Here is a 26,833-nt window from a genome sequence, read left to right on the forward strand (position 1 = left end):
CACCTCCTTTGCATTATTCCCTTTACACCATATTAAATTTTTTTTTTGCAATTTTCTTTTCTTATTTTGTGTGTTACACTAATTATAAGAGAGAGATTGAGAAATTCTAAAGAGGTATAGTCACAACTCCAATACCAATGGATGAGGTCCCAGGTCTCTAAAGACCTGAGGTATGTGTTTAAGGGTTAACACTAAAAAACAACTCAAGAAGAACTCAAGAAAAAAGAAAGAAAGAAACTGTAAAGAAAATAGTCAAACACAGCTTAGAACAAAACAGAAAGAATGTGAAGGAAAAGTCCTATAACTAGATGTAATGCTGAATCTTTATCTGCATAAATAACTGAGGAATAGGATTTCTAGAGCTCATGACTGGATCTTCTATATGCGTGTGTCTAATGCATTAAAGCAGCAGGAAGCATGAAGACTCTGCACCTGGCCCTGTTTTAGCTGCTATAGCCTACAGCAGGCATTTCTTGGCACTGATTCAGATCCTAGAATTAACTGCATGGGCCTCTACTGACAGTACATTACTGCATATGTGCTGTACCTCTGCGCAGTGGCAGTAACCTGTTTTCCAGTATATCCCTGGCATCCGTGCCCTGGTCCATCAGATCTAGCTTAGTGATCACACCAATAGTGCGCTGGCCTAAAAGAAAAATAAAGAAAAAAAGGGAGAAAAACAAGGGGAAAGTCATATATAACTGTGATATAACTATGGAGAGGTATTAACCGATTATCAAATTACCACTGGTGTCAATTACAACAGAGTAAAACAAAAGACATCAAGCTGCTAGGTTCTTTCTCACCCTGAGGATCCACATCTTTGGCCAGTTTAAGAGCATCAGAGTTAGCCAGATCCATGTTAGCGGGTGTGACAGCCAGGATGAGACAATTGTCTCTGCAGATGAACTGCATAATCATGTCTCTGATCTGGTATTCAATGTCAAGGGGCTGATCTCCTACTGGGACTTTAGTTATGCCTGGAAGATCTATCAAGGTCAGGTTCAAAACTGTGGGAAGAGAAAAACAAAGACAAAGGTGGACAGAGAGACAGATTTAGTAAAAGAATGTCTGATTCAGTCAATGACCACATTTTCATGCACATAAAGAAAACGGCTTATTGCGGGGTTTTGCGGTAAGCAGCAGAAACATCATGTAAAAAGAATGCTGATTTCCTTACGCCATTTAAGGGATTAAGAGAAAGCGGTTTAACACACCCAGATTTCTCCCGGAGAACACGGCTTATGTGGTCATGTAAACACATAAGCTGCGTTGTTAAAAAATTTTGAGGAGTGCACATGTGCGTGAACAGACCAGATAACAAACATCATAAGATGAAGCCAAACAACAAGTCAAGTGGAAAGATTTAACATTTCTGGGAGTACAGTGGGAAAACACATACACTATAACTTTATAAATATATATATATATCACTTACAGCAGCTTAAAAAAATTACTCATTGTTTTAAGACAATAATACCATTAGGGGAGTAGACACGTAGGTTGATGGGAATGGAGGATATGCCCTTATTTGCTCCTGTGGCTCTTTCTGTTTCCGCTTCAATCTCCCGTCGAACCTCATCAAAGTCTGTAAACGTCTTCCCTTTACAGTGCAGAAACTCTGCATACTCTATGGCAAAGAGTGGAAAGTATGAATTACAAAAGGGAAGCATCTGAAAGAAGGGGAAAAGACTGTAATTCAGCAATGCCTTTTAAAGTGCCTAAAAAACCAATGCTCATTGATAGATCTTTCAACTGACTAATTCTGCTCCTTAACATGGGAAACACTGTCCTCTTCTGGTCAATAAATGCACCCAACATTCAATGGTCAGTGGTTCTTAACTGGTTTTGTACCTAGTTCATTGGGCAACAAGTGGGGATCCTACATAGTACCAATATTGTTTATCATACAAAAGGGAAAATGTCTTTAAATGTGTCAAATTTATAATCTGCATAGGCCCAAATATGCCAAATTATTAACATGACATGGGCAGAAATAGAAAATGTATTATTTTAGGTTTCTAAATGTGAGCCAGCCAATAACTCATGGCACAAAACAAACTATGGTTGGCACAAATCAGGTTTATCCTCGCAGAAAGCAAACAAAGTCATATTTACCATAGCCCGGGATGCAGGTGACTACAATTATGACTAGTGATATTCTTTTAAGGCTCCACCGGGTCAATAATATTTAAGAGTGAACTATCTTTTAAAGTTGAGATCCACTTAATCCTTATTCAGAGATATAAGTCTCTTTTTATATTCTTTCTGTTATTTACAGTCAGATTAATTCTAATCACACAAAAGGGCAGATGTGGTAAAAAATAAAAATAAAAAACACTCAACTGAAACAAGTATGCTGAGCAGATGCCGTTCCTAAAGAGACAGTATTCCATTTTAGTGCTTGCTATACATATGAATCTAAACTCAATGTTAATTCTGCAAATTATGAATACAAAAACAAGTATATATCAAAATGTGTAAATGTACATATATTTAAAGGGACAATAATAAATTATGAAATATTTTATCTTCATCAAACATTTTAAATATTGAAGAATTGAACAAATAGCAGCATCTATGGATGGGTTTGCAAAGCCCTGCTCCATAAACCTAATGTTAACCTAGTATTAGTATTAGTATAAAATAGTAATAATTATTTCCTGACACCCACTGTTAAGAATGAGGCAGCGAAGCAGACGAGGAGAGCGGATCTAAATGCAGGCTCACTTTATTTAAACAGTCAAACCAATAAATACAAAGGAAAACCCTCAATGGGGAAATAAACATAAAACTAGGAACACGATGAAACAAACTGAAAACTCTGGCAGGGAACACATACCAGGCTAACAACAACATTCAACGATCAACAAAGACAGAACAAAGAACCAGGGTATAAATACACAAGGACAGGATGATTACAAATGATAAACAGGTGTGGACAATGACACAAAATGGCAGTGATGATGGCAGGTGGATTGTGGGAAATGTAGTTCTAAACAATAGACTGGTGAGACACAGAACACAGGGCAGACAACAGGGGAACGTGACACCCACTGAGATAAATCATGCAGGTCACAATGGACATCTAAGGCAAAAAAATTTTTAAAGTTAAATGTTAATTCTATTTTCATAATTAGGTTTCAATCTTGTGAAAGTTTTTGTTGAAAATCTGTTGCTGACATAACATTTTACACAGTGGCATCATTATGATTCCATATGCAATTTCCTGACATCATATTATTGCTAGAATCAAGAATTTCTAAAAAGCTAAAATGTGATTAAAATGATCTTCAATCATGTATCTGCAGAGGGTTGCAATGTATTTTTTTATTAAACTAATTTATTAAACCGCTTTTAATTAAACTAATTTTAAAATACAGTACCTGTCATAACCACTATAATCGGATTATACTGTTGTGTGTATCAAAATAAAAATACAACAATCAAATTCTTTCAAATATTCACACTGCTTTATTGTTTATGTTTGAAGGCTATTTGATGGAACTGCATATTATTAACTTTCACTTATTTAAGCTACATCCAACAAAATCTGCAAAGAGTTCAGGCATTTCTGGCTCATGCTGCTATATCTGTTCTTACTCGTATGAATTATGGGGTGTGTTCTATTCAAAAGTGATCATCCCTATACCCTATTCAAAGACTTCACCCTCCACTGTGAGAGCTTTGGAGGGCTGAAAGGTGTGGGGCTCTAAAATAGTGGTCATTTTATTTGATTGGAAATTATTTTTGGAATGATCCTACAGCTTGGCTACCATTATTATTACTCACAAACAAGTGCCCTGCGAAGGCATCATTTTTGCTTTCAAAGTGGCAAATCCTCAAGACGACATTACATTGACAGAAAGTTCAAATGAGCTTGTTTTGGAACGTGACATAGCCCCCCCTCAAAGGAGCGGCTTCCAGACGCTCCTCAGAAAAAAGAAAATACTCCAAGAAAAAACAAAAAATCATCCAAGGAGAGAAGGGGGGGGGGGGGGGTGCAAACAGACAGACCAAGGGAGCACAAGGGGCAAACAGGAAGTCAAAGGGGGCACAGTGGGCAGGCAGGAAGTCCTGGGGGGCAAAAAGGGCAGGCAGGAGGTCCAAGGGGGCACAGAGGGCAGGCAGGAGGTCCTGGGAGGTTTCTGAGGCGAAGACCTGGCAGTCTCTGGAGTCCCTGGGGGCAGAGCCGTAGGAGGCTCCAGAGGCGAAGCCGTAGGAGGCTCGAGGGGTGGAGCTCTAGAAGGCTCTGGAGTCTCTGGGAACAGAGTCCTAGGAGGCTCGGGGGGCAGAGCCGTAGGAGGCTCGGGAGGCGGAGCTCTAGAAGGCTCGAGAGGCAGAGCTCTAGAAGGCTCGAGAGGCAGAGCTCTAGAAGGCTCGAGAGGCAGAGCTCTAGAAGGCTCTGGAGTCTTTGGGAGTAGAGCCGTAGGAGGCTCGGGAGGCTCCGGGAGCAGAGCCATAGGAGGCTCGGGAGGCGGAGCCGTAGGAGGCTCGAGGGGTGGAGCTCTAGAAGGCTCTGGAGTCTCTGGGAACAGAGTCCTAGGAGGCTCGGGGGGCAGAGCCGTAGGAGGCTCGGGAGGCGGAGCTCTAGAAGGCTCGAGAGGCAGAGCTCTAGAAGGCTCGAGAGGCAGAGCTCTAGAAGGCTCGAGAGGCAGAGCTCTAGAAGGCTCGAGAGGCAGAGCTCTAGAAGGCTCTGGAGGCAGAGCTCTAGAAGGCTCTGGAGTCTTTGGGAGTAGAGCCGTAGGAGGCTCGGGAGGCTCCGGGAGCAGAGCCATAGGAGGCTCGGGAGGCGGAGCCGTAGGAGGCTCGAGAGGTGGAGCCCTAGAAAGTTCTGGAGTCTCTGGGAGCAGAGCCGTAGGAGGCTCGGGAGGCGGAGCCGTAGGAGGCTCGGGAGACTCGGGGAGCAGAGCCATAGGAGGCTCGGGGAGAAGGGCCGTGGAAGGCTCGAGAGGCTTGAGGGGCAGAGCCCTGGGCGGCTCGAGCGGCTCAAGAGGCTTGAGGGGCTCGAGAGGCTGGAGGGACGGAGTCCTGGAAGGCTCGAGAGGCCCGAGAGGTGGAGCTCTAGGAAGCTCGGAGCTCTGGAAAGCTCGGGAAGCTCGGAAGGCAGAGCTCTGGAAAGCCCGGAAGGCGGAGCTCTGGAAAGCCCGGAAGGCGGAGCTCTGGAAAGCCCGGAAGGCGGAGCTCTGGAAAGCCCGGAAGGCGGAGCTCTGGAAGGCTCAGGAAGCTCGGGAGGCAGAGCTCTGGAAGGCTCAGGAAGCTCGGGAGGCAGAGCTCGGGAAGGCTCGGAGGGCAGAGCTCGGGAAGGCTCGGAGGGCGGAGCTCGGGAAGGCTCGGAGGGCGGAGCTCTAGGAAGCACGGAAGGCAGAGCTCTGGAAAGCTCGGAGGGCGGAGCTCTGGAAAGCTCGGAGGGCGGAGCTCTGGAAAGCTCGGAGGGCGGAGCTCTGGAAAGCTCGGAGGGCGGAGCTCTGGAAAGCTCGGAGGGCGGAGCTCTGGAAAGCTCGGGCCGTGGCAGGCGTGGGCTCTGGCTCGCTGGCCATGGCAGGCGGAGACTGGGGAGCAGAAGCCTTTCCTCTTCTCCTCCTCTGCCGGGCGGACGAAGCTGGCAACGCTGGCTCGTTGGCCGTGGCAGGCACGGAAAGCCCAGAGGCGGAATCCGGGATCGAGAGAGGTGGTTCCCCGGCAGCGAGTTCTCCCAAGACTAAACTCACATATTCCCTCCACGTCAGGGCTCCGGAGTTCGGCAATTCCCTCAGCTGGTATGTTGGTAGCCCGAGCTGGTAGATGGTCTTTAGGGATGCGTCGTCAAAGCCGGTGTGGATGGCAACAGCGGAAAAGAAGTGGGAGAAATCGCGGATGGTCAACTCCGCCTGGGTCAGTTCCATAAGGTAAGCTGCTAGATCCATTTGTGGGTCGATCGTTCTGTTAAGAATGAGGCAGCGAAGCAGACGAGGAGAGCGGATCTAAATGCAGGCTCACTTTATTTAAACAGTCAAACCAATAAACACAAAGGAAAACCCTCAATGGGGAAATAAACATAAAACTAGGAACACGATGAAACAAACTGAAAACTCTGGCAGGGAACACATACCAGGCTAACAACAACATTCAACGATCAACAAAGACAGAACAAAGAACCAGGGTATAAATACACAAGGACAGGATGATTACAAATGATAAACAGGTGTGGACAATGACACAAAATGGCAGTGATGACGGCAGGTGGATTGTGGGAAATGTAGTTCTAAACAATAGACTGGTGAGACACAGAACACAGGGCAGACAACAGGGGAACGTGACACCCACTGAGATAAATCATGCAGGTCACAATGGACATCTAAGGCAAAAAAAAATTTTAAAGTTAAATGTTAATTCTATTTTCATAATTAGGTTTCAATCTTGTGAAAGTTTTTGTTGAAAATCTGTTGCTCACATAACATTTTACACAGTGGCATCATTATGATTCCATATGCAATTTCCTGACATCATATTATTGCTAGAATCAAGAATTTCTAAAAAGCTAAAATGTGATTAAAATGATCTTCAATCATGTATCTGCAGAGGGTTGCAATGTATTTTTTTTATTAAACTAATTTATTAAACCGCTTTTAATTAAACTAATTTTAAAATACAGTACCTGTCATAACCACTATAATCGGATTATACTGTTGTGTGTATCAAAATAAAAATACAACAATCAAATTCTTTCAAATATTCACACTGCTTTATTGTTTATGTTTGAAGGCTATTTGATGGAACTGCATATTATTAACTTTCACTTATTTAAGCTACATCCAACAAAATCTGCAAAGAGTTCAGGCATTTCTGGCTCATGCTGCTATATCTGTTCTTACTCGTATGAATTATGGGGTGTGTTCTATTCAAAAGTGATCATCCCTATACCCTATTCAAAGACTTCACCCTCCACTGTGAGAGCTTTGGAGGGCTGAAAGGTGTGGGGCTCTAAAATAGTGGTCATTTTATTTGATTGGAAATTATTTTTGGAATGATCCTACAGCTTGGCTACCATTATTATTACTCACAAACAAGTGCCCTGCGAAGGCATCATTTTTGCTTTCAAAGTGGCAAATCCTCAAGACGACATTACATTGACAGAAAGTTCAAATGAGCTTGTTTTGGAATGCTCATTATTTTTTATGACTGTAAGACCAAGCGTTGACAAAAAGGTTTTGTCAAACCAAGATTATAGTTTGTCTCAAAAAACTTTACGTATCTAGTTTAATCAGTACTTTTCCACAAACATTTGTGTGTGAAAATAAAATATCAATATGTTATTTTTCCCTAACCACCTAAGGCAAGTTATTTGTTTATAATGTTGGGCAAACATGCAGATAGAGAATGTTTAGAGAACACCCTGGGGTACCAAATATTTGTGAGTATGGCAATTAAATTTCCTCTCTTTTCTCTATAGACATTGTATGACATTACAATTCAGCACATCAAATAATAATAATAATAATCAAATAATATTATATTTTGAATAAAATCTATTATCATGTTTTCTATACACCAAACATGGTAAAATGGCATTATAGTAGCTTGTAATATAAAACCATGTGATTTTTATAATGACAGAGCAAGCTGCAAATGTAAAATAACAAGCTGTTCACACTTTAAATATAGGCATATCTTTTAAATTATTATTACAAGTTTTTAATTAATTAACAAAAAAATGTTGTGGTGGGCATGGATGTAAAGTAATGATGATTGAGGAATGTGGCAGGGCGGTGGGCGGGGCCTGGTGGTGATTCTACATGGTGCATGGATTCGAAGATGGTGCGGAGAGAGAGATCATTTACGGGCATGTCCGTCATTTGTGTGTTTGTGTCTTTTGTTTAAGTTTCTCATTAAACTATTATTTATATTGTCAAGCCCAATCTCTCTCTCGCACCATCTTCGCAGTCAGCCTTTATCCCTCTCAGAGGCTTGATTAGCCAGACTGGGTGTGTAGAATCAACAACCGGCCCCGCCCACCGCCCTGCCAGATTGTATATTAAGATATACCTATTAAATTATATACAAAAAAATTAAAAAGTTAACACACGTTGCTTCAATTCAGTAAATACTCACTTAGAAATATCAGTAGCAATATAAAGTTACTGTTAATTTTACTAGCAAAATCAGAAAAGATTTCACATAAAAACAATAATTGGAAATTAAATTACAAGATCTTCTACTTCCAGAAGACTTTCCAACTTTCACCAGGGGGCAGTAGACATCTAGTGCATTGCATACAACTGGGTTTTCAGCCAAGTTTTGATTATGTTGATGATGTAGAGGCTTTAGAAAATCATGTATCAAATATGACACAAGTGTTGTTAAGGAGTGGCTCAAAATAATTTAATTAGAAACAGAGATGCAAAGCAGACCTATAAGACTGCTGGGGCCCTCACATTCGCAGACCTTTGTCTAGGCTTTTGGGCCCACATATTTAAGTGAATATAATGTTTAAGTCGACGGGCCGCGAGACCTTGCAGCGATTGTCATTGACAGACAACGTAATTGTCGTGGGTGGGAGTGTTTGTGCTACTGTGGGTGTAGGCACGCAAACTGTGGGTTTATAGTATGTAACGTGGAGCAAAGTACAATTTGGTATTGCTAAGACGTTACAATACCATGTCTTAACTAAGCGCAAATTCCAATTTCAGTTCCTGCATTTGCAGTTTGGTGATTCCACCAGCAGGTGGAAATAAATTTCATAGAACATCAAATTATGTCCCTTCTATCGCTGTTGAAGCCATTTGTAGAAACAAAAAATTATGAGGTTTGTGTTAAACTTTCTAGAGGTCATGGCTTATGACTTAAGTCATTGCCTTGCGCATAACGCTTGCGCTCTTAAAATAGGCCCTAAATCTCCATTACTCTCAGCAGTATGGGTGTGAGATGCTAAAATACAAGACAAACGGCATCCCCTATGGATTTCAAACAGGGCGATTCCATATTCTACGGGACGGGTTGGCAACCCTAATCTGAACTATACATGATAATACAAGTAGTTGCATTTTATTTTTTGAATTTATAATTTTTTCAGACCTGCAACCCACCAGTTGTGAACCACTGAGAGGGCCGATACTGACCGTTTCGGAGCCCTAGGTGAGATCACTGTTGTTGACATCGCTGGTTTATTCAGGCTGATGGTGCCCTAGGTGACTGTCTAGTTCGACTATGCCCAGAAACGGCCCTGACCACTGATTTCGATTATTGTCCATATTAAGTCAATGATATAAGCATAATACATGATCAATGGGCAATGTAGTATCACAACCAATCAAAGGTATACTTGTGTATATGTGTGTGAGTGTCTCTCATACCTGAGGTTGCACTTATGAGCTGGAGGACAAGTGGTCTCCTTGTAACAATCCCTGTGCCTCTTGGCAGGAAATCTCTGAGAATATAGCACATAGCATTTTGTTAAAAGCTCATATGAATAAACACATACAACAGTCTAATGAATCCTCAAGCAAATCAACTCCCTTCAAATGACACACTGACACAGTCTCTGTCTGGGGCACAGAGCCAGAAACTCTGTCATTGCATACTTGGACTAATCCAGTTGGTGCGTGTACAGTCTCACAGTGAAACCATAAACCATATCATACTCAGATATTTATGGCAGGTTTACACACAACTTCTACTGGCCTGTACATTTATAGATGAGTTGGTGGACATTCTAGCCTTAAATTATCACAGGCAGTTTATTTCACTGATATTAGTCAAATCAGAATCGAGAGTCTGTGTTTTTTATGTTAAAATACTTCCTCCAATACCAGTTTAATACACAGAGACAATTCTAACTAAGCCATTTGTAGATTGATTACCCCAAAAAGCATAAACACTTGCACTTTCATCATTGCTCTGATTTTTTGAGCGGGCCGACATGTCAACATTTGGCTCAACCAATGGCATGATTTTGAGGCCTGTTTGTCTTAGAAACAATTTAGATTTTTGTTATTTATCCAACCTGTTTTCTAAAAGAACAATACAATGATGGGAAAAGTTGGACTTTTCAATTGAAAAAAGTGCTTTCCATTAGGTCTGATATATCCCAGGCTTGAGATGAAGTAACTATACTGGATGATAAAGATGACAGAGGAAATAGGGTGTGTGCAGAGATAAAACAGAACTATAGCCCAAAATAGAGGGTAACTCCCACTGGATCAGACCCAGTTAATGGCATCCACAGAGGGGGCCAGTCATGCAGGTAGAACCAACCATGAGACAGCTAGTAGAATCATTCAGATAGAAAATTAAAATCACCCTAGTGCAACTGCAACATTATATTTCCTTTTATTGTTGCTAAGGCAGGCATCACTATTATTACTGCTCATACTTGGGGTTAGAGATTCAAACAAACCTAACGCTGCATCTATTTTGTTTTTAGCACAGGCGTAACACAGATTCAAAGTTCTGAACATGTCCAGGCTGCATAGAGGGGACTGTTACATTGTTTCATATTATTCCAAATTGTTCTGCACCACGCAAATTTTAGCGCTTGATAAATGGTAAGGCAATGTTTTTTATCTGGGGCTGCCATGTCTTATGAAAATGGTATATTTGTTACAATACTGTAACGAACATAACCTACAATGCTTACATTATTGCTAGGAGAAAAAATTATAAAGACAGTGATAATTATAAAATAATTAAGATAAATATAAAAATAGTTTCAGTTTCGGGCCGGGTAGGGTCGGGCCACACGGTGTTGGGTACGGGTCAGGTTTAATTTTAAATCCCCCACAACACCCTTGAAACCACCTAGCAATCCCCTGGCAACCACCCACAACACCGTTGCATTGAGGCGGCGAGTTTGCATGGGCAAGCATCACTCACATTTTTATTGGGAAATGTAAAAAGGACTGACTCCCCTGTAAATGAGCCATAGAATTTATATGAGCTAGCATGAATGCGCAAGCCAGCCTGTGGTATTTAACTTGAACTTTCACCCAGGCAATGACTTGTCTTTGTGTTTGACCCATGGCTCATACTACTTTAACAATGTCCTTTAGATTCCCAGTCATTACCAGTATTTACCACTGACCTCTACTTTCAAGCCCATTTAACAAAGCCCCTTTTCTCTCCTCTGCTCCACCCTCCTTAACTCCCCTTTTCTTTCCTTTCATCTCCACTATCCCTTCAATTCACCCTGTCCCACCCCCAGAACCAAGCATAACTGTAGTAAACAGATGTGTATAATACAGGACTGAACATTGCCTTTGTGTAACATAGCCTTGCTTACACTTTTCACTATACACTTTTCAGTGAGTGTTTAACTAAGTGTTATATTACTGAAATAACCAATTAAAAAAATAATTTGGACATTAAAGGAGTAGTTCACACAAAAATGACCATCAATTGCTCTGTTATACTTAAAAGACTTTTCTAATTTGTGCTGATCTAGCTATGTTTGGAGCTTTGTATTACAGCACTTATTACGTTACTGTTGATGAATAGCCTCTGTTGTAACGTTCCTCATTTGTATGTCACATTCCTTAAAAGTGCATGTTAAATCAATAAATGCTGTAGTGGCTTTCCAGTAAGCCAGGGCAGGGTGTTCGAGGCGTTCTTAACTCACACCATAAAATAAGCAGTGACTATTTCTCAGGGCCAGCAAAGTCTTCTCAGCTGGCATAACGTGCCTAATAAATAAATAAAAAATTCATCCTTTCATTCTCATTGATCTTTTTTGTATTTTCAATCGCTTTCCACTCCTAATTCATCTACAAATAAATTGCAAAAAGTTTATCCAATCAGAAATTATTCCTCGATGCTTACAAGCAAAGTGAGACATCTGTTTCATAAATCGCATGCCGAAGCCGAGCTCCTTAGCCAAAGCAGGGCGTGAATATTTGTTCTGCCCCGTCAGGCTTTCAGAATTTCCACAGAATCCCTCAACAGCAAATTAATGGGCATCTAAACTCAGAGTGTCAGATTCATCAGCCAATCAGATTGATTTATTTGTTCTTGGTGGGTGTGATCTTTAGCATATGTTCCTGTCCAGGCCTTCTAGCTGGCCTTGAGTGATGCAATCATGCTTTAAGTGATGTACGTAATTTGAAAGCGAAGAGCGCAAGATCTTGCTGAAGAGTCAGCGGTCACTGCCGCTATCGCCGTTGAGAAAGAGATCCTTTTAGATTTAAAAACCTGAGATGTTCTGCATGATCATTTGATTGATTACTTAAACAGAAATTGAAGGCTGATTTTCACTTCAAGCTAATTGGTAAGTGCTTTTTGTATTGTTATAGCAACATCAGAAGTGTAAACTAGGTTCCTTGAGCATTCAGTGTCGGATCAAGTTTTGAAAAGTAACCGTGTACCTTGACGTAACATAATTTATTTTGTTATCCGAGAGCTTTTTCTTGGTATTAGACCTCCTTGGTTCTGCCTCATGAGTGGACATGTTTTAAAAATCCCATTTAATAATGAGATATTAAATTACAAAAAATGGTAGATATTGAAAGCCTGTGAATTTCCACGAATTCCTAAGGTTCCTGTGTGCATGCGTGCATGTGTGGTATGGTATGGTAAGAACCACATGATTCCTGATTCTACCCGAGTACCAAATATATCACATGACATGAACAGGTGACTGCAAAACCCGCCCTCCACCACAAAGTGTGCATCACCATCTAATGGCTAAGGCAAAAGATGCTGGCAATAATATTATGGCTCCTACAAATGCAAATGTAAATAAAACTGGTTTGAGAACCTGGGAAATTCCCAGTAAATTAAAGGTGCCCTCAAGTAATTTTTTTCCTCATTAAAAAGTTTAACTCCTAAAGACATGAATCGTAAAATTGCTAAATATTTAGGAAAACGTGACCACTCATATTAAAATGAAGTCTCTAGTCATATCAGTAACCTTATAAAAGCTGTTTTATTCTACATGGAGAGGGTCTGCACATGGGGCTGCCATGTCAGCATCACATGACTAGCCCAATACTGCTTGCTTAATCTCAGTATCCGTCCTGTTATTTGACACTTTCACTCTTTGATTAACGTAATCATGGCTGACTGTGAATACTACATTTTTACAATGGCATCTAAAATGGAAAACTATTGATTTTAAGTGATGCTGCATCCATGCCGCAAGGCAGCAGTGTAAGTCCAAGATGACACAAGACAAAAAAGTGCTTCTTTTAAGATTTCATATTGATCAGCTGAATTATAAGTCACTAAATAACATCTCTTCTGTTTCAGAGGTCATCTATATGTCACAGAAATATCAACTACCTCCTCTCCCAAACCCAAGCACAACTCTCCCTCCATCAGTGAGATCTCATTTCATTAACCCATTTCTTCAAGCATCTATGCTGTTCCACTGACTGGCAGTGATACCGAGAAGACAGATGGCTGAGGGTGCAGCGCTCTCCGCCATTCATATATAACTCATCGCTATGGATACGCGTACTCATTACTTCCTGTTCTATATCAGCTCTAAGTAGGCCATCATATGACTGAAACACAGAAGTTCATACTGGTGCATAAAAGAGACCCCAGAATTTCACTTTATTCCACACTTATCTGCATTAAAAGAAAATATATATATATATATTTGTTTTAACTTTTGCACTCTCATCTACAGTGTTCAAAACTACCATGAGAAATCAGGTTAATATGGCTACAATAAATCACATAATGTAGGGTGACAATACATCTTCGTTCTCATGGCTATGTCTTCTTTTTTAGTCCTGAAAAAAGCATCAGGACGGGATTTCAATATTGGCTTAAAATGTCTGGGATTTGGCTTTGTCTTCATATTGATGTGCTCTCTACAGTTAGGAATACACGTTTAATTGCAAGTTTATGTGTCCTTATGTAACTCTCTCTCAACTGCCCGCTCGCTCTCTGCGTGCGCTGTATGTGTGTGCGTGAGAGCTCGCCAGACATGCTCTGCCACTCTCATCCAGAAAAATAAATAACGTAAGACATATAAGAGGTAACTGTACTATAAAAACATACTGTAAATTTCAGAACTCATAACTTCCTCTCCAGCCTAAAAAGAGCATTTATAGTTGCCACTCTGCTGAAATGTCTCGTTTTGAAATCTGTCTGTTCATGACGTCATGACTCATTGCTCATTTGCATTTATACATCCCACAACATATGTCATCGCTCCCTTGGCCCCGCCCACTGATGCTGGAGAGAGCAGGTCTTCCGTGGCTAACTATTCCTAACATAACACCCAAGGGGCCCATCTGGACTCTTTTGAATTTATTTGTATATGAACATGAACTACACAGACTTTTTGACTGCTGCCATGTATCTTGCCGCTTTTAAAAGGTGCGGTGTCAAGTTACACTCTGAAAGGGAAAAGCAATTCTCTTTCATTCAGCTGGTGCCTCTTGTTGTTTTGAGCAAAAACACATCATAGACACGTCCTTTCGCCCATTTGCACCATTTTTAATTGTTGGGGTATGTGAACATACTTTGACGATGGATGTCTTTGACCGTTTCGGAGTGTTCCTTACACACCTCAGTAGGCCTACAGTATGCGAGTGCGTCATTTCACCGTTCTTTGGACTATCATGTGTTTAAATTTTTTGCCTCATGTCAGCATGGATTTCTTGTGCTTTGCAAAGGCACTTTTATTGAAGGATGGGAAAGTTAAAAACCCTTCAAAATGTAAGTAAACCGTTTCATTCATGAATATTTCAAATGTCGTGACTGTTTGATGGTGCTGAGAGTTAACAGTTTTGCATGAGTCAAATAGTTTAATATACTATATTGAGATGCAATGTGTTGGATGTGTGTTATGTGTAAACCCTGACATTTTGTTTTATAATGTCCAGGTTCATTCTCTTCCGATTGAGTTTGCTGAATTTGAGGGGCTACATGATGTTAGCAATTCAGAACAGTGGGTGTTTAAGTTGAAGTTTTAAGGAGGCGCTTAGGCCAAAGCCGAGCGTTTCAGACAGTGGGTCAAAAACAGGGTGGAAGATTATATAGCTAATTTAAACTAATATGATGGATAAAAATAGACCATGATGGAAATTTTACAATGGAAGCCATCAATTTCAAGATGGAAGTAGTACAACCTCTGTATGTGACCTGTAAAGCTGGCACTTGTGTATCAATGGCAGAAAAAATCAGAAAATACAATGAACAAAAACACAACCAGGTCAGGCCATGTGAGGGGAGAAACAAACCCTGAGTCTCTGTTCACATACCATCCATACCAGTGATGGGCAGTGTTATTAAGCTATTAGCTTGACTACATTTCTCAGCAGTGAGGTGATAGTTTTTAAATAAAGTAGCTTTTCTGTAGCTAAGCTATTTTATTAATTAGGTAGCAAAGGCTACACCACTATATCATGCCATGTACCCAGTAGGTTTTCTGTCATCAGTTTTGAATCAGAACTAAAGTTGTCCGATTCACAAATTAATCACTCTTTTCAGTCGGTTCTTTGCAATAAATTGGTCACCTATGATAGCAAAACAGTCTGAAATGGTTCGCAATTCAAATCTAAACTATTAAATCTGAACAAATCTACAATCAATGGAAACCAAACCATTGTCATTTAATTTGCCAGTGATGAACATGTGCAGCTTGCGAACGGCTACTGCAGGTAAATACATTTTACCACCAAAAGAGTATCAAAACACTTATTAGTAGGTATGTCATAAAATATCGATACATTGATAATTGATCGGCACGTTATTTTATCGATATATTTTTCAGGCATCGATATATTCAAATTAGAATTAAAGCACCGAAAGGAAAATTTTGGGGTCGAAACCGAAAATTCTGGAGACACCAGGCTGAAAACTGAAACCAAAAATGCTTTACATACAGAAGCCTATATTTATATATATTATATTTTTATAGACTTTGGAATATCTATCTATCTATCTACCTACCTATCTATCTAATATATACAGTAGATACTTTACAGTATATAGGCCTATATATATATAAACTGTCTTTTGCCTAACATAAGCAAATATTTACCACACAAAGTGCTAATACAGTACTTATGAATACACAACAAAGGACAAAAGCATACCTTCCATCAGCCATTTTGTCAATATTATTGTGAGTGGGGAAACATAGAGTTTTTATCTGTGTCAGTATCACTCGCTGGTCCTGCTTCAGATGAAAAGCGCGAATTTGCCTGTTTGCGTGAGACCGCGAACGGTGGATGCAAAGCGGGTTGAATTGGACTTGTGCGTGAAACCGCTGATTAAAAGTGGGGTGGGGATATTTTACAGTGATATGTGATGGTGGCTCAAACTAAATGGCCTTTCACCCTCTGAATATGCACAGAAAAACACTCTTTTTACATTTTTTTTTTTTCAATTGCTTTGGCTCAATTTTCGATTGAGAAATATTAAAAAATATATATTTTCAAAACAATAAGTTCAAATCTCTGAACAATTAGTTTCTTGTTCACACCAGATTTGAATTTCTTATTCATTTAAGCAAATTGCATGTGTTTTAGCACATATGTGCAAAAGATCAAGTACAATTGTGTACAGTTTGCACAATAACTAAATGCACATGACTTGCTGATCAAAAATGATGAGTTGATTCTCAGTGAAATTGTCATACTCTTCACAACTGCTAAACATTCTTTCATCATATGAGCATCACATGCAAAATTATCCATTCGATTATCAGACATACATGTATATTCCATAAATATCTATGACATGGAAAGTTTGCTACAGAATGTCCACCAAGAAGATGGGAACTTGTAGGCTTACATACGGTGAGGAGGTACAATTTATAAAAAAATTTACAGAACTACTGCAAGTTTTTGCATTGTTGCATTTTTTTGCATGGATGTCATTTTGTGGCAATTTTCTGTTTACATGTAAGAAATTTGTAAAAATGGACACGCAAATGTGAATTTTCTGTTTACATGTAACACATTGCAACAAAAATAAATTTACTGTATACATTATACACATAACCTTTTTGTGTGTACTACAGTATTTTACAGGATTGACTTCCCAGTAATCTTTTACCTACTGTTGAAATCAGTATCTAAAAGTTCAGTGTGATACACAGCATTCTTACTGTTGACTGGAGTCACTGCATTCAGTAAGCAAAAATGAAATTTGTATATAACAAATATTTCATGGGTTGACTGCCATGGTGAAAAAACATCAAAATATTTTGACCAGTACTCACAAGATGACAAAAAAACTTTTCATTTTGGTGGCATTGGCTTTTACTAATACAATAACTAGGTTTTGAAGCATGAATTAAATGTTTTGGGTGAGTTTTGAGACATGCAATAGTTGTGATGTCCCATAAAACAGTTGTGACAATTTGATATTTAACGCTGATATTTAAGAGTGTGATCACTCCATTACTTTTGGGAATGTAGACTTCAATAGGCAACTAGGCAAGGCAAATACCAACAGAACGTGCGGTTGCATTATAAATTTCACCACAGAGTGCTTTCAGAAAGTAATTTGAGTGTTTTGCTGTTGCGCTCGTGCATGCGAACACATGCATACACACACTGTACTGATGCGCATCTCCATTAGAAGCACAATCTTGTAACCATCAATACATATTTAAACATTAGCTGCTGTTTACATCTTTACGCATAAAATTCTGCATTTTCTTCATGTCAGTGTCTCTGTTACTTGATCTTAAAGTTACAGATTTTGTTCCGATTTTCAGCCAAGATTTTCATATTTTTTTCTCTTTCAGATGAAAATAGCATTTTCTCACAAATATTTTCAGCAGGCAAAATTTCGGTGAATCCCTAAAAATTTGTCGACATTTAAATTGGAGTGTTTTCCAACTCACTTAGTTGACCTCTGTTTAACAGTCCACAAGGAGACCACAAGAGGGCGATATACCATTTACTGAAGCCGGTTGCGGTCATGATCACACATACACACAAACAAACACACAGGACCAGCTGAAGCACCTGATGGCAGTCCAAAGTTACAAAGGTTTTTTGTAACTTTCAAAGGTTTTATAAGAATTAACTCAGTGATGTTGATGAGTTTGCTTTGCAGGTTAGTGAAACTGCTGTAACTGCGCAATATTTATTTTGCAATTTCTCTGTATGTAGCCATGAATAGGTCTTTCATTTAAGCTGTCAAACCACAAAAAGACATATATATCATCCAGTTATAGTAAATAATCTTTGTCCTTTGATAATGATTTCTGTAAAATGTTATGGAAATCTATGTGACTTAAACTTCATGGCTCTTTAGAATGTTGACCCTGAGTGTTGGTGCTATGTGCGTACCTTTGTAGAAAATAAATAATTGTTTTGAATTTTAGAACACACCATGTCATCCGCCAGATGCGTCTGGTGCGCGACCCCCTTTAATAAACCCTGCCGCTCACAGTTTAGCAAAGTTGTGTTGAGAAATATGTTTGAAGAGATAAAGACTATTGTGAAACGAAAAGCCCAATTAATATCTGAAAAAAAAAATCTATATATCTATATATATATATATATATATATATATATATATATATATATATATATATATATATAGGCCGTCTCGTTGTGGAGCTCTCCAATTCTTTTGTTGTTTTTGTTTGTTTGTCCTGTGTTTAGTAATCTTTTACCAGTCAGTTTTACCAGGGACGAACTGCTGAACATTCGGCAGCACATACCAGATAATCTTTTAACGTTTTTTGAATATTCAGACATTTGCTGGACATTTTAGTTGGAGGCGCGGCTGTGTTGTTAGGGAGACGAGCTGGCGTGCTGGTTAAACTGATGAGTCAAGCATTTGAACAGCACTGCCGAGCATTCATCTCGCGAATCTCCACTCTCTTCCCAACAAAACTGACGAACTACATATCCTCACACATACTAATAAGGACTTTTCAAACTCTGCTGCACTGTGCTTCACTGAAACCTGGCTGAGTGAAGCCATTCCGGACAGTGCATTACATCTGCCGGGCTTCCAGCTGTTCAGAGCGGATCGCATCGCGGAGTTAACGGGGAAACGAGAGGCATGGAACATGCTTTTACATCAAAGAAAGTTGGTATACAGATGTACAACGTTAAAGAGGATGTGCTGTCCTAATCTGGAAGCTGTTCTAATCGCCGCAGGAGTTTTCTTCGTTTATTCTGGTGTGTGTGTACATTCCTCCAAACGCGTCTGGGAACATAGCACTGCAACAGCTGGCTGATCAAATCTCAGACACAGAACAACAATACCCAGACTCAGTTATTATTATTCTTGGGGACTTTAACAAAACAAATCTCACATGCGAACTGCCCAAATACAGACAGCACATTACATGCCCCACCAGAGACAGGAATATATTGGATCACTGCTACACAACAATAAAGGATGCATATCGCTCTGTCCCACGTGCAGCTTTGGGACTCTCTGATCACTGTCTGGTTCATCTTCTCCCGACCTACAGGCAGAAATTAAAATCTACAAAGCCAGTTGTAAGGACTGTAAGGAGATGGACTAATGAAGCAGAGCTGGAACTACAAGCTTGCTTTGACTGCACTGATTGGAGTGTTTTTGAAGCTGCAGCTACAGACCTGGATGAGCTCACAGATACTGTTACATCATACATCAGTTTCTGTGAGGATATGTGCATCCCTACTAGGACTTTTTTTATCATTCAACAATAATAAACCATGGTTTACAGGAAAACTCAGACAGCTTCATCATGCCAAAGAGGAGGCTTACAGGGGTGGGGATAGAGTCTTGTATAATCAGGCCAGGAACACACTGAATAAGGAAATCAGTGTGGCTAAAAGAAGCTACTCTGAGAAGCTGAAAAACAAGTTTTCAGCTGACGGACCTGCATCAGTGTGGAGTGGCCTGAAACAACTTACTAATTACAGGACTCCTACCCCCAACCCTGTGGTGGACCAACGACTGGCTGACGACCTGAATATGTTGTATTGCAGATTCGAAAGGCCCAATTTCACACCCCACACACACTCAGACCTTCATTTCACACAAACATTAACACCTCCTGCAACCCCCCTCCTCCCCCTTCCTGCTACACTACCTGCACTCAAGATCTGTGAAGACGATGTGTGCCGTTTCTTTCGGAAGCAAAGGTCAAGGAAGACTCCAGGCCCAGATGGCATCTCAACAGCATGCCTTCGTTCCTGTGCTAACCAACTGGCCCCCATCTTCACTCAGATCTTCAACAGATCACTGGAGCAGTGTGAAGTCCCATGCTGCTTCAAACGCTCAGTTATTATCCCTGTCCCTAAGAAACCTAAAATCACAGGACTTAATGACTACAGACCTGTCGCCCTGACATCTGTGGTCATGAAGTCATTTGAGAGACTGGTGTTGGCCCACCTGAAGGACATCACTGGACCCTTTCTGGATCCCCTTCAATTTGCTTATCGAGCAAACAGGTCTGTGGATGATGCAGTCAACATGGGATTGCATCACGTCCTGCAACATCTGGACAGACCGGGGACATACGCAAGGATCCTTTTTGTGGACTTCAGCTCGGCTTTCAACACAATCATCCCAGATATACTCCGGACTAAGTTAAACCAACTCCCTGTTCCCACCTCTACCTGTCAGTGGATTACCAGCTTTCTGATGGACAGGCAGCAGCTTGTAAGACAGGGAAACTTCACTTCCAACACCTGTACCATCAGCACTGGTGCCCCCCAGGGATGTGTGCTCTCTCCACTACTCTTCTCCCTGTATACCAATGACTACACCACCAAGGACCCCTCTGTCAAGCTCCTGAAGTTTGCAGAAGACACCACAGTCATCGGCCTCATTCGAGATGATGATGATGAGTCTGCATATAGAAAGGAGGTTGAACGGCTGGCTGTCTGGTGCAGTCAAAACAACCTGGAGCTGAACACGCTCAAAACAGTGGAGATGATTGTGGACTTTAGGAGGAACACCCCAACATTGTCCCCCCCCTCACCATTCTAAACAGCACTGTGGAAGCAGTGGAGTCATTCAGGTTCCTGGGCACTACTATCTCACAGGACCTGAAGTGGGAGATACACATCGACTCCATTGTGAAAAAGGCCCAGCAGAGGTTGTACTTCCTTAGGTTGTACTTCAACCTGCCACAGGTGCTGCTGAAACAGTTCTACTCAGCAGTCATTGAGTCTGTCCTCTGCACTTCAATTACTGTCTGTTTGGTGCAGCTACGAAATCAGACATCAGAAGACTACAAAGGACAGTTCGGTCTGCTGAGAGGATTATTGGTTGCCCCCTGCCCCCCTTCAAGAACTATACACTTCCAGAGTGAAGAAAAAGGCTGAAAAAGGCACTCACCCTGCCCACTACCTTTTTGAACTGTGGCCTTCTGGCCGGTGCTTCAGAGCTCTGAACACCAGAACCATCAGACACAGGAATAGTTTTTTTCCCTCAGGCCATCCATCTAATGAACAATTAAATTGCCCCATTGAGCAATAATTATGTGCAATACACAGTTTAATTCTATTTATATTATCCAACATATCCACTTCTGCCATTACTTACATTGCTCTGTACATAATATACTGGTTTTGGTTCTTTATATAACAGATTTGTAATAGATTTGTACTACGTGTGTGTTTGTGGGTATGTATGAAGGTGAGTGTATGCACGTATTTGTATAATTATTTATGTTTTATTCTTTTTTTTGTTTTTGTTTTAATTACCTATGTCTTGCTGCTGTTTTTGGTATTGTTTGTATTGTTGTACACTGGAAGCTCCTGTCACCAAGAAAAATTCCTTGTATGTGTAAGCATACTTGGCAATAAAGCTGATTCTGATTCTGATTACCTGGGTACACCATGTAAATACAATTGTATGTGAATATGTAATCATATAGCTAAGTACTGTGGTAGTAACATGTATTCTTTAAAGTGATTTGAAGCATCTTGGAAATATGGTAATCAATATGGTAATTGTATATCAAAGTACCATGTTATTACCATCTAATACCATTAGATTTGGCCTCTACAACAGCTAGACACAGAAATACAGGATTACAGGAATAATAGATGTACATAGAGTTTTTATACAGGAGTGTGCAAAGAAATTCTGTTCAAATCTGTATAGGTTTGTAGAGGTAGTGGTATAAATATGAAAAATAAAATGTAAAAATGTTTTGACTTTGCATATTGACACGTCTCAATATGAACATGTTTTTTACATGCACATACATTTTATAGCGCACCAGACTGTATACTTATATACTGTATTTCACTATACTGTACTATAATGTACTATGCTGTACCATGACTTTGATAAACATAATGTGAATAAGTCTTTTAGATGCTTTGTCTGACTTTAAGTTGCTTAAATGTAGCAAGCTACTTTTGCGATGTAGCTTGTGGTGTAACTTGCTACGTTTTCTTAAGTTTAGCTTTCAGCCGAGATTCAAAAAAATTTCTGTTGACTATTTGGTATTTAGCTAGCTACATTTTTGAGTAGCTTCCCCAGCACAGATTAATACTATGCTACAAGCACAAAACATTAGCCAAAGGAGAGTTTGTCTTAAAAATGTAGGATAATCTTCAGTGAAGTACACTTAGAAATAGCTAGTTAGTACTCTGGGAATAGTCATTTTTGGGTGTTGTAACCCTTTGAATCGTAGAGGCAGGAGCTACTTAATCTGCTTTATGGTGCTCTGAAGTGTGTAGATACAAATGACATTCAAAAGCTAGGGGGAAGGTAATATTTTCAGATAATAACCACTTCAATTTTCTTTAGTTATCCACACACAATGCTATTGCAGGGCTTTTGGAGAATTTAAAATTAGTGCACAAGTCATATGGTTTACTTAAATGGTATTTTTGTCTTTTTTGTAGCTCAACATCCTTAGTCACCATCCACTTCTGTTGTATGGGAATGATCAGCCAGAGCATTCTGTTAGATAACTCTTTTTGTTTTTCCACCAGAAAAAAAACTAACGTCATACAGTATATGTTTAAAATGACATGAGGGTGACTCGAAAACTTCATTTTTGGGTTAACTATCCCTTTACCCAGTTTACAGTGCTGATTCAAGCTCGCCCTCATTTCCTGATCTGGTTCGCCAGATTTTCTAGTTAAGAATTAATTGTCCCTGCCTGGTTATGCAAGTCCAGCACTACACTTACTCTTCTTTCAGAGTCAGCTACCAGACTCAAAATCAAGTTAAGATGAGAATGTTTGTCAGTAATACTTAACTGATTTGGTGATAATTTTGAGCAATCTCGTTCATATTCTTACAGTGGGAATATTTGTAAACTAATTGCAGCATTGCAAAGATGGAGATGGGAAAACTGGAAATAAAAAGTGTTTATAGCTTGTTCTATATAGTTAGCTATCCTGTGGTATACAAAAGAGTCATTCAGAATTTACTGGATCTCCTTGAACTTCCTTTGAAGTTTGCACACAAACTGAGCTTTGAGGTTGATGGCCAGAAACTTGAGGACAAACACTCCTCCCTTACAGATAAGCATGCAGCCGCTGTTCAGACACAGTCATCTCAAGCAAGCGAGAAAAACCAAACTGATGAGCACTGAGCACAGCAAACAATGGCTTTCACTAACAAGCTTCCTTGTTACACACACCAGCTTCCTGTTGGACAGGCTCAGCCTTTCCATGCGGAAAACAGCATGTAAAGTGAAGATCCTGTGAGGTCCTCTTGCGCAAGGACAACAGAAGATAATAAAAGGTGACTGTTAAAATATCAAAATATCTGTCACATGTTATTAATAAGGCCCAAAGCATCCAGGAAAGGGAATTCCATATAATATACACTCTTTGAGCACTTTATTAGGAACACTATGGTCCTAATAAAGTGCCCAACGTGGTCTTCTGCTGTTGTAGCCTGTCTATGTGTTGTGCATTCTGAGATGCTATTCTGCTCACTACAATTGTACAGTGTGGTTATCTGAGTTACCATAGCCTTTCTGTCAGCTCCAATCAATCTGGCCATTCTCTGTTGACCCATCTCATCAATAAGGTGTTTTTGTCCTCAGAACTGCCACTCACTGGATGTTTTTCGTTTTTGGCTCCATTCTTAGTAAATTCTAGACACTGTTGTTCGTGAAAATCTCAGGAGATCAGCAGATACAGAAATACTCAAACCAGCTCATCTGGCTCCTACAATCATGCCACAGTCAAAATCACTCAATCACATTTTTTTCACCATTCTGATGGTTGATGTGAACATTAACTCAAGCTCCTGACCCGTATCTGCATGAATTTATGTAATGCAATGCTGCCACATGATTGGCTGATTAGATAATCATAAATAAGTAGGTGTACATTCCTTATAAAGTGCTCGGTGAGTGTATAGTGCTTGTAGTACTTTTTGTGTGTCCTTGACACCCTGAGGTCACTATGAACTGTATGGAACAGATCTGCGTAAAGATCATTTTTTATTTTAAATATTCATCATATGGGTTTGGAACAACATGAGAGCAATTAAATAATGACAAACTTTTCATTATCAAGGTGAACTATTCCTTTAAATACAGTATGTTCTGATTATCCCTAATATTAGATCACCAGCAGTCAAACTGTCACCAAACACATTCGACTAATTATATAGTTTTAAACAGGAACCATAGCTTGTTCTCATGATCCGAGTAGTCCGGAAAAAAATGGAGTCAATCTTCTCGTTCTGCATGGCACACGGACATGGACTTGGCAGGCCATTAGACAGATGGAAGAAGAGGTAGTGACTGCTCCCGACTACAGATGAGAGCATGATCATCTGCACCTGCTGCGGCTATACAGTACACATTGCCTCTGCAGAAAAGTGACTCCAATCAACATTGTGACTGTAGACTGACATCAGTCAAGCCGAGTAATCTGCCAATAGTTGACCATTTTGAGATGATCGGCATCGGCCCATCACTGTTTCTGCTCAGCCGACAAGCAGGTGTTTCTCTTCCTTGTCAATGTAAAAAAAAAAATACTATTTTAGTTTTTAATATTTGGTGCTTTTCAAGTAAATAGGGTGCAACTGGGCTAAAAGCACACCTTAAGGAAAATGTGCTTTTACACAAAGAGTAGACTGGAAAAAATAAACAAAATGTTATTGAATATGGATGGGGCAACATAAAATGCCACTTTAGCCCTGTTTTGCCCTTTTTTGTAAAATGCCCTTCAAATTTGCTATAAATAAATTATGCATTATATACAGTATATATATGCATTATATTAGCCACCTTGCTCACCAGGAATCGATATTGGCAATAATAGCCCAAATATGACATCTCAGCCAAGCCTGATTCTGTATACTGATCTGTGTTGAATCAGAAATGATTAGTTGACAGTATATAACATTCTGGACAGTACTGCACAGTTAGTACAGATGACAGTGATGGTGACATACCTGCCCACGAAATTTTCTAGAACAGAGCTTTTGCCTGCGCTCTGACCCCCGACCACCGCGATTTGTGGCAGGTCCAGGTTGCAGCTCTGTCCGATGGTGCTGAAGGCATCCTGCAGGCGGTTCACCAGCGGGATGAGGTCCTCCATCCCCCGGTTGCCCATGGTCACAGCGCCGCGAGGATGCGGCGCGCAAACAAACACTTTTCCTTTGCTTTATATGTATATATGAGAGAGACCGTTACAAATTTAGCGTTAAAACTTAAAAGCACTAGTAAACAACCTGCTATCTTAATAAGGGTTTAGTAGATCGTTTCCCGTAATTTCGGACTCAAAAAAATAATATAGCCTACTGTTATCATTTACCCTCATATGGCACCTAACAAAAGATATAGGCAGGTGAAGGTCTCAGTCACTAATAATTTTTCATTGCCTTTTTTTCCCATTCAATAAAAGTCAATGGTTACTGAATCTCACTTCCTTTTGTGCTCCACAGAATTATGGTGGTTTAAAACAACATGCGGGTGAGTAAATTATGACAGATTTTTTTTTTTTTTTTTTTTTTTTCATTTTTTAACCAATAAAACAAACCTGTATAAGATTTTTTTTATTTTCAAAGTGTACATACTGAACTATCTAAGCAGTAAATGTTGTATCCTACTAGCATGTGAATTACCTGAATATGTTATTCTGAGCGTTTGGTCCTGTCAGACGGAGCGATTCAAAAGTCTCTTGAATAAAACGACGCTGTCTGACTGAATTTTAAAGCGTTAAGCCTACTGTTCTTTCTCTACTCGCCAAACCGAAAGCAACGGTAAAAGACAGCAAGTGGAGACACATTATAAACTATCTTCGGTGGAAGTCCCCTGTTTCCCTCACTCGTTTGACTGTAGGCTACTGGACTCAACTTATGCACGAGCACTGACAGCCGACTGTCCGTTCCCGTTAAACGATGAGTACGCTTGCGCGTGAAAGACGCCACTCCTCATGGGTTTGAAGGTTCAGATTTAATGCCATTTAAAATTATGCGAATCCATAGCCTTTGCTAGTTACTTCATACACGCATACGCATGAGGTACGATAAAAAAAAATATCAGCGAATAGCATCAAAATACAAAGAAACGCAAAAAGTGACGTAGGGGAAGGGTGCATCCGCCTCATGTCAGCGCTGTACCGTACAGTACACTCATCCAGTAAAAATAACACTGACTACAAGGTTACCACATAGTTTGTTGCTGTATAACACTAGAGCGAATTTGTCTATTTAAAGCAGTACATTTAATAAATAAAAAAACGTATCTAGCAAAGCTTAAAATGTTACTTTAAACGTGTGTATGTATGTATATATATATATATATATATATATATATATATATATATATATATATATATATATATATATATACTGTAAATGGCAAGGCATGTCTTTGCATTAGTACACATACCTTAACCATGGTTTACAGGGCCGGCCCGTGGCTTTTAGATAGTTATAATTGTAAATTGTATTTATTTGACTGTAAAAATGACAATTTAAACAACTTTACAGCTCAAATAAT

The 26,833-nt window shown here is 39.9% G+C and overlaps 1 protein-coding gene across 2 annotated transcripts in view; it reads right to left on the minus strand.

The window, feature by feature from the left end:
• LOC127621812 (dynamin-3-like) overlaps positions 1 to 26,396 on the minus strand; it is a 74,969-nt gene extending 48,573 nt beyond the window's left edge. For both annotated transcript variants that reach the window (XM_052095553.1, XM_052095552.1), the window contains exons 1-6: positions 25,954 to 26,396; positions 25,282 to 25,491; positions 9,333 to 9,406; positions 1,481 to 1,630; positions 807 to 1,010; positions 548 to 646 (exon numbers count right to left, since the gene is read on the minus strand). In XM_052095553.1, the coding sequence (XP_051951513.1) occupies positions 548 to 646; positions 807 to 1,010; positions 1,481 to 1,630; positions 9,333 to 9,406; positions 25,282 to 25,442 (688 nt within the window). In that variant the 5' untranslated portion in view covers positions 25,443 to 25,491; positions 25,954 to 26,396. The remainder of the gene's footprint in view (positions 1 to 547; positions 647 to 806; positions 1,011 to 1,480; positions 1,631 to 9,332; positions 9,407 to 25,281; positions 25,492 to 25,953) is intronic.
• Positions 26,397 to 26,833: the final 437 nt, after the last annotated feature.

Source organism: Xyrauchen texanus, chromosome 28 (assembly GCF_025860055.1).
Source record: "Xyrauchen texanus isolate HMW12.3.18 chromosome 28, RBS_HiC_50CHRs, whole genome shotgun sequence".
NCBI classification, from domain to species: Eukaryota; Metazoa; Chordata; class Actinopteri; order Cypriniformes; family Catostomidae; genus Xyrauchen; species Xyrauchen texanus.